Source organism: Hevea brasiliensis, chromosome 4, assembly GCF_030052815.1.
Source record: "Hevea brasiliensis isolate MT/VB/25A 57/8 chromosome 4, ASM3005281v1, whole genome shotgun sequence".
Classification (NCBI taxonomy): Eukaryota; Viridiplantae; Streptophyta; class Magnoliopsida; order Malpighiales; family Euphorbiaceae; genus Hevea; species Hevea brasiliensis.
This window is the reverse complement of record NC_079496.1, coordinates 112,069,745-112,084,644: the sequence shown is the minus strand read 5'-3', so window position 1 is coordinate 112,084,644 and position 14,900 is coordinate 112,069,745. Positions and strand designations below refer to the sequence as shown.

Here is a 14,900-nt window from a genome sequence, read left to right as displayed (position 1 = left end):
AATCGTCCACCCCACATGAAGGTTGAGTAAGAACTGCACGTTCACTTGAAAGTGATGGATTGCAGGAATAGCAACCCGACAACATCCAGACTGGAAAGTCTATGACCATTTTTCAAACTATCGACTTTTCTTATTTTACCATTATCAGTACCCGACTGCAAGCGGAGGGCCACTTTGAACATTTGTTTTTTCGGGCCACGCAGGTCCATAAGAGGTTCAAGTATGATATGAACCATGTCTGTTCATTCATCGGCATGAAGATCACCAGAAACAGAACTGATGAATGCATTTCCCTAAAAACTCAGAATACACAGATTATATGGATATAGCAGTAGCCGCGATTGAACACAAATGCCGCTGCATATAGTTTGAAATTTTTCCAAGTAAATGTGAACAAGTGCTTGCATACCACAAAAATGTTACTAAGACTTGATATCTAGTTCCTGGAGAAAGAAAACATAATAAGTTAGTACAATGTTTTATTTTAAAATTTTTTTACGATTATAGCAGTTCATGCTCCATTGACGTATTGCACTTTAAGATAACAATGTGTTAATCGAAAGTTCAATACCAAGGATTTTCAGCAACCTTACAAAATCCCAACATTAACTAGGCATCTTCTTCCAACTCATCTTTGTGCACAAAACTCACCTGTTATTCCGAATATTCATCAGAACTATAGAAGAATAACGAATTATCTACACACATTTGCAGCGGAATGTGCAATAGTGACTTCCAAACTGGGAAATGATATCTACAAGAGCTCCGTAACCTCCAACAGCAATCACCTGAACAAAGCAATAGGGTCAGGAGCACGATAAACAGAGCATAAACATATGAGCAATAGTAGGAAAGAGGGGAAGGAGAGGGGGGGAATATTTTTTCTAACAGACAATGTTAAACCCTAGATCTGGCCAAATGCAAATAAAAGTGCAAGAAGTTACCAAATACAGCAAAAACCTGAATGAAAAGGATAATTCAATCCTAGAAATATACACTACAAAAATTTCAACCATTAATTCTCCTTTCAATTCAATCCTCTACTTGTGGCACTCAGCTCAAGTAAACTTCTAACAGTAGTGAGAATCAGCCATCCTCTTCTTCCATTTTCTCCTCTCTAAACCCATGTTTTCTATAGATCCTCAGAAATGAATCTGCATGCGCCACTTTAGCCAATGTCACTAAGGTTCAACATTTCATCTTTTGTAATCCATTTCTGTGAACAAAAACAATCTGTACTGGTCTTTCACAACAATGCAAGTAACAGTCATCTTTAATTACTTCCATTCCGATCCCATCCCTTGAAAGCTCATTGGGACAGGGCACTAGGTTCAGCAAACAAAGCAAAATCATCTTGGAAAACCTTTGCATTTCCTTTTGTTATCGTATTCTGACTGTGATAATTTAACAGATGTTGGGACTTACCATTTGTTTCATACCATGCTGCTCAGACTCAAATACAGGTGTTGGGTATGTACCCATATCCAACATGGTACATTCAGTTTTTTCATATCTTTTTCCCCATATTTAGAGAATCATAACCAAGTGCCCACAGCCAATTTTAAGTGTCAACAGTCAACAATGTGTCTGACACAAATGAGTTGGGGTAAAGTGATGAGCCAAGGCAGTATAGATTCAGAATTCGAGGGTTCATTCCTCAATGCAAACAAATAAAGGAAATACACTAGTATGATAACCATCCATAAGTGCAAGAACAGCTAATATAATACATGACCATGACCAAGCTGAAGTAACCACAAGCACACTGAATCTCAAACCCATATCACCCTCATTACCACCTGACCCCAAAAAGGCCAAAGGGTCAAAAAAAAACAAAAAACCCTTAATGTTTAAGCTAATAGTCAATTTGCTCTCCAATGTTCAACTTGGATCAATTAGGCCCCCAAAGTCTTAATTTCAGCCTAAATAAGCCCAAATGCTAACAGAGTTACAAATCCTGTTTGGTGAATTAGAATTATGGGGTCTACAAACAGAGATACCAGGTGAAAATAATAAAAACAACTCATTGTTCACATTCAATAACCTCTCCAAAATCCCATCTCCCCCCTCCTCATACATCTCTACTGACTTATCAGAGAATCCTTTCCCAGGCAAATCAAACACAAACCCATGAATCTATGGAGCTCAAAAAGTCAAATCAGTTTCCTAAACAAAAAAGAGCCGAAACACTAACTTTTGCTCATGCTTTCCACTGTGAAAGTCTAATCGAGTGCTAGGTTCTGGGTGAGCTAGACCTTAACAGTACAGCCCTCAAAACTGGATTTCAATGGTGGCGCAGAGAGGTTGAAAGGGCGAGGAAAAAGGATCTGGGGTCTGATGAGGAAGAGGCAAAGAATTGAGACCAGAGAGTCACATTCTCGTGGGATCAAAGAAGTAAAATCCCTATTTGGGTTGTGTGATTGAAAGTGAAAATTTTGGACCTATTGCGATGTCACAACATTTGGCTGAAAGTGAAAATTCTGTCAATGCACGGGAAATTCTTGAACCACTCAAAACCAGCTTCCCAAATTTTCCTCCTCATTCTAAGGGTAGAACACATGCAAATGGAAAAAATAAATGATGAAGAGAAATGAAGAGAATGACACAGGGATAGAGAGAGAATCAAGTGAGAAAATGTAGGTAAATGATTAGGGGGAAAAAAGAAACGGAAGTGAAGCCCATTTATCATGTGCCACACATGTGATTTGGAATGATTTGGACTGAAATTAGGAGTCAAGGGGCTCAATTAACCCTACTTCAATGTCAAGGACCAAATTGACTATCGGCCTAAGCTTAAAAGGGATTTTTTGCCCCTTTAGTCCCCCCTAAAAGGCAATAAATTAACAATAGTGAAAGTGGAGTAGATAGAAATATACTCCAGATGGGTGTATAGAGACAGAAAATGCTGACTGAGGAGCACATGGTATTTGTGAAACAATTGCCCCATTTATGTCGAAACGGCTGAGTAGAGGCTCAGCTCCAACAGCTAAAACCTGACATGATGATAACAATGGAAATAAGTTTGAGAAAATATTTCCATATGAATAAACAAAAAAAATGAGAAAAAGTAAATAAGTCCTATGCCTTGTAGAGAAAATGTAAACCTCGGTCACAGACCTGCTCAAACTACATATTGTCTGGGGAAAAAAATTCACTTACTTGGTTGTCTTCAAATATCACATCCTGTATGGATGCACGAATAGAAGCCCTTGTAACACATTCAGAAGCCGGAAGATTCCAAACTGATAAATTCTGACCATTGCTAAAAGCCTACGAATATAATATTTGGTTCAATAAAGCCACACAATAAGCCATGCAACCACCACAAAGAACTATTTCTGAAACTTAAAATCTAAAAGGATCCATATATACATTAATTATTGATATTTATTTCTCATGTTCTTAACGTAGGTCTGACAGTTCTAGTAGAGAAGCATGCTTAACATTAACATTTGTCAGTTCCATAACTACAAAACACAAAATATTAAACCAGTCGTATAAAAGGAAAATCCAATCACTTCTTTGCTGCATGAACTCTTACCAACCAGCTCTCACTTGCATCAAGAGCAACGCAGCTAACAAATGAGGATCGTTTCAACTTCTTATCTTTCTCTGAATCAATTACTTGGACACACTTCCCACTTTTGCAATCTAAGGAAAACCATAAACACATGCACTAAGCACAATCTCAGATAATCAAGTAATCAAATATTATATCCATAAACAGAAACAAATATAATTAGATCTGTTTGCAGTTACATTGAGACTGAATTCATGACGGGACTATAGCGGCAACAAAATAATTCCAGAAGTTACTTCAGATTATCCAGTGGATATATGTTTTCTTATATAGCAGTTATGCAGTGGCTTTTGATGTTACCATGATCTAAAATCATCTGCTTTATGGAAAAGTTAAAGCAGTGAAAAGGACAACAATTTAATTCTAGAAAGATTATTCCTCTTTCCCAATAAAGTTACACAAAGCATTAATGGAATGGCAGGAAACTTTGCATCTTAAATCCTTGAAAATCAAAATCTGGAATTTTACCCCAAATTCTTGCAGTTCCATCTTCTGAACCAGTTATGATCTGAAATCCAAGAAGGCAAAAAGAGTTGGATAGAGTTTAGAAATCATGCACTGCACATGTAAACCGAAATACACAGCTACCAGTGTTTACTGTGCATCACAATCCACACCTCAATGAATGGATTAAAAAACGACCAGTAAAACGAATCCACACATTAGTATGGGCCCTAGATTTCACAGTTAACAGTTCTGGAAGCAAATTTTTAATTGCCACCTCCAGTGTGCATACAACTCCTCTGCATTAACTTTCAAAAATTTAACAACACGACCACTTAGATTTTAGGGAATATTTGTTTGCAAAAGATTATTTTCATAGGAAAACTAAAAAAAAAAAACTATTTACTTAACAAATACAATAATGAGAAGTGCCTAGCATATCAAATCTTCTTGCAAAAGTCTAATAAGTCTTCTGCCCACAGGAGACTAAGAAATGGTCACTCCCCATGAAGCCCAATACTCAGGTTCTATTTTAACCATTTAGTTATGTGACAATGGTCCGAGTATCTTGTCAGAATGATATTAGGATGTTGAAATTACGAAATAATAACTGGCTATGGAATTCATTTTAAATAAAGTTTTAGATAAAATACTTGCTTTTTTCCATTACCTTGTACGAAGGTTTCTTCTTTTTTTTTTTTTTTTCTTTTTAAGTCAATGTCAAAAGCTGCTCTTTAAACATTGTCACTTCTTTCTTTTTCCTGTTTCCCACTTATCTTCTAGCTAGTTGCACATTCTTACCAAAATCATATGATGGCCACCAACAAATCTAAGAGTTGAACATACAATTGAATTGATTAGGAAGCAAAAGAAAAATCAATAAGAAAAAAAAAAAGGAAAAGGATTGACCTGATTGGTAGAATTACGGGCAACTATACAATGCAAGTAGTCCAAGTGTCCCTTAAAAACCATTTTGATCTTAGAAGTCTCCTGAAAAGCTCCATAAATAACAATGCTGACATTAGCACTGCTTTAAGAATAAATCAAGAACACGTGAAGCTGTCTAAGAGTGCATCAGATTCATCAACATTTCAATGGCAGAACTTAATAATGTGTGATTCATTCACTTTGAACAATACATACCACATCCCAACAATATGCACAAGAATCACCAACAGCTGAGAATATGCATCCCTCCTAATGTACAAGGAAAAGTGAAAATATGAATTTTTTGGCTTTGTAAATGATTTTTACCTTTCTATGAGGAACAGTTGAATATTTTTTTAGATGAAAAGAAAGAAAGAGAGTATCTCAAACCTGTTTATCCACAGCAATGGCATTGTTTTCAGGGATTGGGGAAAGAGCACCCCAAGGACCTCTAAAAAACAGCAATAAAAAGAGAATGCATTATCAGAAGATAAAATGAAAACAAAAGAAAGCCCTTCTCCAATCCATCTTAATAATCAGCGCATACCAAAAAAATTTAAGCAACTTAGCACCAATAGTTAAGTTTACAGCAAACAAGCATGATCTACTATATTGTTCACGAAATCAAAGTTACACTATCCATAGCATTGGGCATTGGGTTAACAATTGTAGCATGCCAACATGCCCTGTGATAACATAGGCAACTCAACTCAACTCAACTCAACTAAGCCTTTATCCCAAAAATTTGGGGTCGGCTATATAGATTCGCTTTTTCCACTCTGAATGATTTTGGGTTAAATCCTCAGAAATATGTAATGCTTCTAAGTCATGTTGTACTACTCTTCTCCAAGTCAATTTAGGTCTACACCTTTTTTTCTTTCTATCCTCTAACCTAATGTGCTCTACTTGTCTAACTGGAGCCTCCGCATGTCTACGCTTCACATAACCAAACCACCTCAATCTCCCTTCTCTCAACTTATCTTCAATTGGCACCACTCCTACCTTTTCTCTAATACTCTCATTCCTGACTTTATCTAATCTAGTATGGCCACTCATCCACCTTAACATTCTCATCTCTGCAACTCTTATCTTAGATGCATACGACTCTTTCAGTGCCCAACACTCACTACCATATAACATAGCCGGTCGTATGGTCAGCATGCGGTAAAATTTTCCTTTTAATTTATTGGGAATCTTACGATCACATAAAACTCCCGTGGCACGTCTCCACTTCAACCATCCGGCTTTAATCCTATGACTAATATCCTCCTCACATCCCCCATCTACTTGAAGGACTGAGCCTAGATATTTAAAGTGATTACTTTGGAACAGTACCACTCCATTCAAACTAACTCCTTCCTTATCACCAGTTTGGCCTTCACTGAACTTGCAATGCATGTATTCTGTCTTCGTTCTACTTAACTTAAAACCCTTTGACTCTACAGTACTTCTCCAAAGTTCTAGCTTCCTATTGACTCCTTCTCGTGTCTCATCTATCAGAACAATATCATCCGCAAACATCATGCACCAAGGAATACTCTCTTGTATATGTTTCACGGTTCATCTAAAACTAATGTAAAAAGGTAAGGGCTTATGGCTGATCCTTGGTGTAATCCAATTGATATCGGAAAATCTCTTGTGTCCCCTCCCACTGTGCGCACAATAGTAGTTGCTCCTTCATATATATCTTTCAATACTTGTATGTACCTAATAGATACCCTCTTTTGTTCTAACACATTCCATAAGACCTCTCTTGGAACACTATCATAAGCCTTCTCCAAATCAATAAAAACCATGTGTAGATCTTTCTTCACATCTCTATATTTCTCCATCAAGCTTCTAATGAGAAAGATCGCTTCCATAGTTGAACGACCGGGCATGAAACCAAATTGATTAAGAGAGATAGAAGTATCATGACGTAGTCGATGCTCCACAACTCTCTCCCACAACTTCATAGTATGGCTCATGAGTTTAATTCCCCTATAGTTTGAGCAACTCTGTATGTCTCCCTTATTTTTAAAAATAGGTACTAAAATACTCTTCCTCCAATCATCAGGCATTTTCTTTGAGTTTAGAATCTTATTAAATAATTTAATTAATCATGCCACTCCCGTATCTCCCAAATACTTCCACACTTCAATTGGTATTTCATCGGGTCCACAGGCTTTACCCACTTTCATTCTCTTAAGTGATTCCTTTACTTCTAAAGATTGAATCCTTCTAGTATAATTTACATTCTTTTCTATTGTTCTATAATATATATTCACGCTATTACCATTTTGACTATTATTAAAGAGATCATTAAAATAATTTCTCCATCTTTCTTTAATGTCCTCATCTTTCACCAACACTTTTCCTTCTTTATCCTTAATGCACCTAACTTGATTGATATCTTGACATTTCCTTTCTCTACTCCTTGCTAATCTATAAATATCTTTCTCCCCTTCTTTAGTTCCAAGTTTCTCATATAACTTTTCAAAGGCCTGTACTCTTACTTAACTAACTGCCTTTTTTGCCTCTTTCTTTGCTATCTTGTACTGTTCATATGCCTCATTATTATCACATTTAGGTAGTTTCTTATACCATTCCCTTTTTCTCTTCACTGCCTTTTGTACTTCCTTATTCCACCACCATCTCTCTTTTGAGGGTGGTCCATGTCCTTTAGACTCTCCAAGTACTTTTCTAGCTACTTCTCTAATCTTTAATGCCATCTGTATCCACTTATCATTGGCCTCCATATCTAGCTTCCATACTTCGGACTCGAGAAGCTCATTTTTGAACTTCACTTGCTTTACTCCTTTGAACTCCCACCATTTTGTTCGAGCTACACTATTTCTTCTGACCTTACTTGAATTGTTCCTAAACTTGACATCCAAAACCACCAACCTATGTTTACTTGTTAAAGCCTCTCCTGGAATGACCTTGCAATCCTTGCATAGAGCTCTATTTGTCTTCCTGGTTAAGAGGAAATCGATTTGGCTTCTATGTTGCCCACTTTTGAAAGTCACTAAATGTGACTCTCTTTTTATAAAGTAGGTATTTGCTAGTATCAGGTCATATGCCATAGCAAAATTCATGATACTTTTTCCCTCCTCATTTCGACTGCCAAAATCAAAACCTCCATGAACATTCTCATAACCTTACCTATCACTTCCTACATGTCCATTCAAATCTTCACTAATGAAAACATTCTCTTCATTCGGTATGCTTTGCATTAAATCATCCATATCTTCCCAAAACTTTTGTTTACTCTCACTGTCTAGTCCTATTTGTGGGGCATAAGCACTAACTATATTTATTGTTTCTCCTTCTAATACTAGCTTTACTAGTATAATTCTATCTCCTACTCTTTTCACAGCTACTACTGCGTCTTTCAATGTTCTGTCTATGATTATACCCACTCCGTTCTTGTTTCTCTCCTTTCCGGTAAACCACGCTTTGTACTCGAATTACCCACTTCCTTACTTTTCTCTCCTACCCATTTAGTCTCCTGAATGCAAGCAATATTCACCATTCTCCTTTCCAAGGTATCCACAAGCTCCATTAATTTTCCTGTAAGTGATCCAACATTCCAAGTACCAACCCTGATACTCCTCCTATCCTGCTCCTTCCTAATTGGTCTCCTTCCTAATTGGTCTCCTTCTATGATATCTTCTATTGTTTTCTATGTCTATCTTGTGTTCTATTCCACTATTTGTTCTATTATCTGTCCTATGGACTAACTTTATTACCCACACCCGTCCATGATGTGGGAACCCTTGCTCACTTAACACCACACCCAGGCGCCGGCATGGCGCGTCGCTTTCGGTGAACGCCCTACACCCTTGCATATTTATCACTACACCCGGGCTCCGATGTAGCGCGTCGTTAGTAGAGGACGCCCCAACGTTTATATCATTTGAATCCATATCATAGGGTGTGACGAAATTTTTACGCTGACCCTCCTCCTTTATCCGGGTTTGGGACCGGCTAAGCGCAAACTACTTAGGCGGAGTTCTGTGATAACATAGGCATTGGAGCAAAATTGTCACAAGGTACAAACTAATTGGAGGAAGAAGATTGTTGAAGACCAGCTTCTTTTGATAATTTAGTATGCCAACTTAAAATGTAGAACCAAAATATATGATGATTTAGCATCTTAAAAGATAGAAGAAGTAGTGAATAACTTAAGAAAAGGTCCACAATAGCATATTTTATGACTTATGATCACTCACTTATGCTGGGGATTCATCAAGTCAAGTACTGGCTGTATGTGAATTCCTGGAAGGGAAAAAAATAATGAACTCAGAAAAAAAATCTTTGACAATTGAATGCAAGAAATTAAGTAATGCGAGTTTAAGCTAAAAACAGAAAAAAAATAAGTATGATTGAAACCACTCTGTGATGCTTAGGATGCAATTATAAACAAAAGAAATTTGTCTCAAACTTTATGTTGCTAAAGTGCAATAACACCTCCTGGTATTACCTTTCAAAGAAATGGGTGCCTCTAATTGTGTAAATTCCTTCCACTTCCAACCCCGAATTCGACCATCATCCCCACAGCTGAAAAAAAGGGGAAAAAAAAGTTAGACACACATAGTTGTCAGTACCCTGACAAGCAAACAAAAGAGAAAGTACTAAACTGAACCTCAATAATAAAGCATCTTCAGCTTCACCATAGAATTTGACATCATATGCTGGCCCTTCGTGCCCTTGAAGAAAGGCAGTAGGTTCAACCCTAAGCAAGTATCAGAACGTAGGTGAGCACAATTCATACCAGTGAAACAGAGACTTAAAACTGACAACTAATCTCCCACACCCTACTTACTGTTGAGCGTTGGCATTGCTAAAACCCAATGGCTGTTAAAAGAATAAAATAAATAAACCAAACTATAAAATTGAATCCAATTGCATACTTGTTCAATGCATTTGATAAATTGAAAGGAGCATTGGAAAAGAAAAAAAAATGAAAGGGAAGCTACAAGCTTGGAGATGCAAGAGGAGATAGAGTAAGAAGCGATTGATCCGTCACTGGAAGCAACTACGACGGTGTCAGGGCTAGGGTTTGGAGAGGGAGCCCATACGGTTCTAAAAACGGTTAGGGTTGGGATCTCTCGCTCCTTCAATATCCTCTCCCTGTATGCATTCTCATCCCAGTTCGTTGCGTCTCCACACATTGTGTGCTTCAAGTCTGGTGTTTTTGGCTGAAGCTTCCCCCTCGTTCCGTCTTCCGCGAGCACTGCGAAGGAGAAGCGGGGAGGAAAACGAGAAATTGGAATACGTAGCCCGCGAAACCTAACGACGTCGTGTTTGGGTGCAAAAATCGCCTTGTTTTAAAATCAATTTATTCACACATTGTTGCTTTTATAATTAAATTAATTAATCATTATTAATTCATTCAATGTCAGCAGGTTTTGTGGCGATCTTCAAGGTTCATCTTTCTCGTTATTTTAGAGAGATCAATTCAGTTGCTAATGAACTTGCCAACATCGCTGTTAATGGTGGTGGAGGTATGTTGGTTCTGCAAGATCCTCAAGGTGAGGTTGCTCCTTTGCAGCTGATGCTCATGGAGTTGCTTGGCCTAGAATTGTTCGTTTGTTTGTTTTTGGGTTTTGTCCCTCCATGTTTGGTAAAAAATTAAAACTTCAGAGTAAATATTATGAGGTAAGTTTTAAATGGTAATTGTTAATTTAGTCATATTATTAAATACTCATATTATAACACCAGAGTTGTACACAATTCTTGAAAATTAGAATCCAATAAAAAATAAATAAATTGATTCGAATCTAAATTATTTTATTATTTTAATTTAGTTATGATTTTTTATCAAGAATTAAATCAAAACTGAATCGAAATTGAATCAAATCAAAAAATTAATTTTATATATATATATTATATTATTTCAATAAAATTATATATATTATATGTAATTAAGATTATTATATATAATTTAATTTTTTTATTAATTTTAAGTGTATATATATAAAATAATATTAACCTTTATTATTGTTAATTAAAATATATTAAATTGCTTTATAGTTATCAATAATCTTATTAAATCAACTTTTAATCATGTAGTATACTTCATTGTTAAAAATTATATAATTGAAAAGTATTTATAAGATAGTAAGATATATTTTATGAAATGATTTAATTTCTGTATGTATTATTTCATCTAATTGAATTATAATCTACTCAAAATGTTAATGGTGCAATTTAAAAAAATATATTTTATGAGTTTTGTAGTGACAATGGAGAATGGGCTAAAATAATATTTGAGAGTCGGTATTAATAATTAAATTCATTAAGTTTAATATTACATTAGCTATTTTATTTTTAATTTGAAAAATTTTAATTATAATTTATAAAATTTTTATAAATATCTACCATATTAAAATTAAATTTATTTTTAATACTTAGTATTATGAATTTAAATTAGTAAAAATTAAACATTGTCCAACAAAATTTTACTTTGAAGAGTTGAATAAAAACATAATAAATAATTCTCTAAAGCAAAAAATTGCATAGTTTTGTATTGTTAGCTTAGGTTACATTAATTGTAACACCCCTAATTTTAAATTTATTATTTTATGAGTAAATATTAATATTTTATTTTATTTGAATTTTAGGAAATTATTTGAAATTTTTAGGATTTTAGAAATCGGGTTTGATTTTCTGAAAATATAAAACTTTGATGATTTTTAAAAATTAATTTAAAGACCACGTGGCAAAACTAAAAATATATTTGGACTCTACGAATTTTTCTGAGTTTTCTATAATTTTTTCAGAATTTTTGGGCCTCGTTTTTTGTTTCAAGGCAAAATAAAAATTCAAAATTTTGTATCTTGAATCAGACAGGCCGAATCGAATCGGATCGAATTAGATTGGTAGAATCGGACCGGCCTCTTTCTTCCTTTTCTTTCTTCCCCGCGCGCGTCCCGTCTCTCTTCCTCTCTCTCCCGTTTTCTCTCTCTTTCCTCCTCCCCAGGCCGCGCCACCGCCACCCAGCCTTCCCCACCTCTCCAGCGCACCGCCCCAATGCCTCCCCACGGCCGGCCGACGCTCCAGGCGACCAGAAAATGCACGCGAAGACCCACCCGTGTGCCCACGCGAAAGACCCACTGATTGGGCCTGGTCTTGTGTCAAACACCATCTACACCTCAAGAGCTTTCCATAGACACCAAGAACACTAAAATCCATCGAGCGGCTTGCCCAAATTTTATCCGGGAAGTTTTAGCCTATTTCGACTTTTGGGCTAAATTTCTCGCAAATCGTGAACCACACGAGAAAATTGAGAGTACCAGAGTGCTCCACTCGTCGAGAGTTTCGCGGCAATATAAATTTCAAAATTTTTCGACACCGTTTTTCGATGGGTCCTACGAAACTTCGTAGTATTTTTCTGAGCATTAAATGAGTTTAGAAAATTTCGTAAAAATTATATACTAACTCCTATGTTGTGGGCTTCGTATAGGTACTTTCAATTCATGAAAATTCGATAGTTGCCCCGGTTTGTGAATTTCCGGTCAGACAGACAAGCTATCGAAAAAATCTCAGAATTGGGTTGAGATTTTGGCTACCCCACCATTGTCAGACGTTCCGAACGTGTTCCCGAGATCGGAATCGGCATAGGTAAACCCGAACCTTACTTTTTCGTAATTTTCTAGTACTTGAATGGGATTAAAAATCCATAAAATATTCGTGGTAGCTCAGAAAATTATGATTCCCTTTGCATTAGCTTAGTAATGTTGCTAAGGACTGCGGGGCAAAGTTTTAGGATTTTTAGAGTTTATTTGGGTAGTTTTTGCAAAAAGGATCAATTATAAGGACTAACCTGTAATTTTACATATTGTGATTGATGATTGTTTGGATGGGCCCAGGAGGGCCTGTGTGATATGATTGAGTTGTGGGTGTATAGTTTGTGAATATAGAAGTACGTTTTAAGCCATTTTGCAGGTTGGGTAGTTCCTAGGTATAGGGAAGACTCTGCCGGATTTTCGGCACGACTTAGGATATCTTTGGTCTTTTTCTTATTTTGTATTGAGTCAAATTTATTAAATAATTGTAATAAAATTATTAGGTGATCCGGGACAGCCTTCATCCTCCGCCCAGCCGCCACAGTGACTGCGGTTAAGTCTGTGAGTAAAATATTAATTTTAATTATAATTTCGATATTATTATATGTTCAAGATGTCACACCCTACTCCTCAGTAAGATGTAATATGATCTCATTGTACATCTAATGATTTACCGTACTTCGCCTACCGGTAACCCATTAAATATACTACAAGGGATTTTAAAACTGTTTTCTTACATTTTGAAAGTGGTGAGCATTTTAGTAGGAATTAAAAACAATTAATTGAAGTTTGAAAACAAGTTAAGATTTTTTTCCCATTTTATTTATCCACAAATTTTAGAAAAATTTTGGCAGAATGCCGTCTTTATTTTGATAAAACAGTTCTTCAAAACCTGTGAAAAACACTTCCAAATAATTTCATTTCACAGCCTCAATCTCCAATAATATCCCAACAATACAGTCAACCACAATTTAAATCAAAATTCACTTTTTAAAATATTGTTAAAATAATTTCATTCATAAACGTGGCATTAAAATTAATTTTACATATACAATCTTAATATACAGAAAGAAAATCCAAAATAATATTATTACAATTTTATCTGTACAACTGCTTAAATTACACATATACATATACATACTATCATATTTACATCAAACTAAACTACCAAGGTATAGACAAATACCCGTACAAAAATTCTTCAACTGTGCTCCTCTCTGTCTGTAGCAGCTCACTCTGCTACTATGTCCTTTTCTCTATCTGCGATAGCAAGTTAAAGCTATCGTTGAGTATAAAAATACTCAGTGGTGCACAATAAAGTATAAAATACATAATATAAAACATTTATGATCAATTTATAATTCAAAAATCTCATAATCGCATTTCCCAATTTTTCAAATCACCTTTATAACAAATCATAATTTTCAAAGCTTAATATAACATAACATTTATCAAATAATTTAATAAATATAGTGTTGTCAATCAATAACACAACTTAGGCCATGACACAAAATTTCTAAATATGCCGTGTTATACACCACGACAAGGCAAACTCACCCCACTAATCGAAATCAATAAGGGAGGTGGCTAGCTAGCTAATGAGTACTCATCCAGACTCACCTCCTGACTGGGAAGCCAAAGAGGGAGGAATATAGTCAAATATCAAACTCACCCCACAAGTGGAGGAGGAACATATTAATATTGCCATGCCAAGTATGAATTAAAAACAATTTAAATCAAGTTATTCAAATATTTTATACAAAACACAATCAATTTTTAAAGTAAAATTTTCATTCCCAAAGTGGTAACACAATAGTTCTCAAAACCCTTAATTAACATAATAATTTCATAATGCATAACTAAACAAATTTTCTATGAGAAAACGATAAATTAAGATTTATTGTGCACAAACCTGATGTGAGTCGCCTATAGGCCTTGACTCAGTTTGCCCTATTCTTTTCCAGGTCTTTTTCAGTTGAAACACGAAATTTATAGTGTCTCATTATTTTTGCCTCACAATAATTCCAATAATTAATCCCAATATGCTTAAACTTATATTCTTGACAATTTTCATGTTGAGGTTACTATTCATGGTACTATTTAAGTCAAAATATTTACTTTCTTATGCTTAAAAGGTATGGGAATTCTAATTTCACTAACATACTACATTTTAGTTACCTAATTTATTGGTTTTGGTTGTTTTCTCAAAACTTAAGTCTTTTAGGCAAAATTTCAAATTTTCAATTTTAGTGTCATATATTGCACTGTTCCATTGGTCATGTTACTGTTAGAATTTGACTAAGTTTTCTTCATAGAAATTGTTCCTTATTGTCTTAACTTTATTTCTCTTTTTGAATCACTCCATTTGAAGTTTTGTAGCTCAAGTTATAGCCATT

The 14,900-nt window shown here is 35.3% G+C and overlaps 1 protein-coding gene across 1 annotated transcript; it reads right to left on the bottom strand.

Moving 5' to 3' along the window:
- Positions 1-459: 459 nt before the first annotated feature.
- On the bottom strand, positions 460-10,389 carry LOC110642433 (THO complex subunit 6). The gene is made up of 13 exons (XM_021794504.2): positions 9,913-10,389; positions 9,759-9,790; positions 9,579-9,668; positions 9,417-9,493; positions 9,166-9,211; positions 5,342-5,402; positions 5,168-5,221; positions 4,934-5,014; positions 4,049-4,088; positions 3,542-3,651; positions 3,160-3,270; positions 2,877-2,993; positions 460-788 (listed from the first exon to the last, which is right to left on the bottom strand). The coding sequence occupies exons 1-13, from the start codon at positions 10,105-10,107 to the stop codon at positions 699-701; spliced, it is 1,104 nt and encodes a 367-aa protein (XP_021650196.1). The 5' UTR covers positions 10,108-10,389; the 3' UTR covers positions 460-698.
- Positions 10,390-14,900: the final 4,511 nt, after the last annotated feature.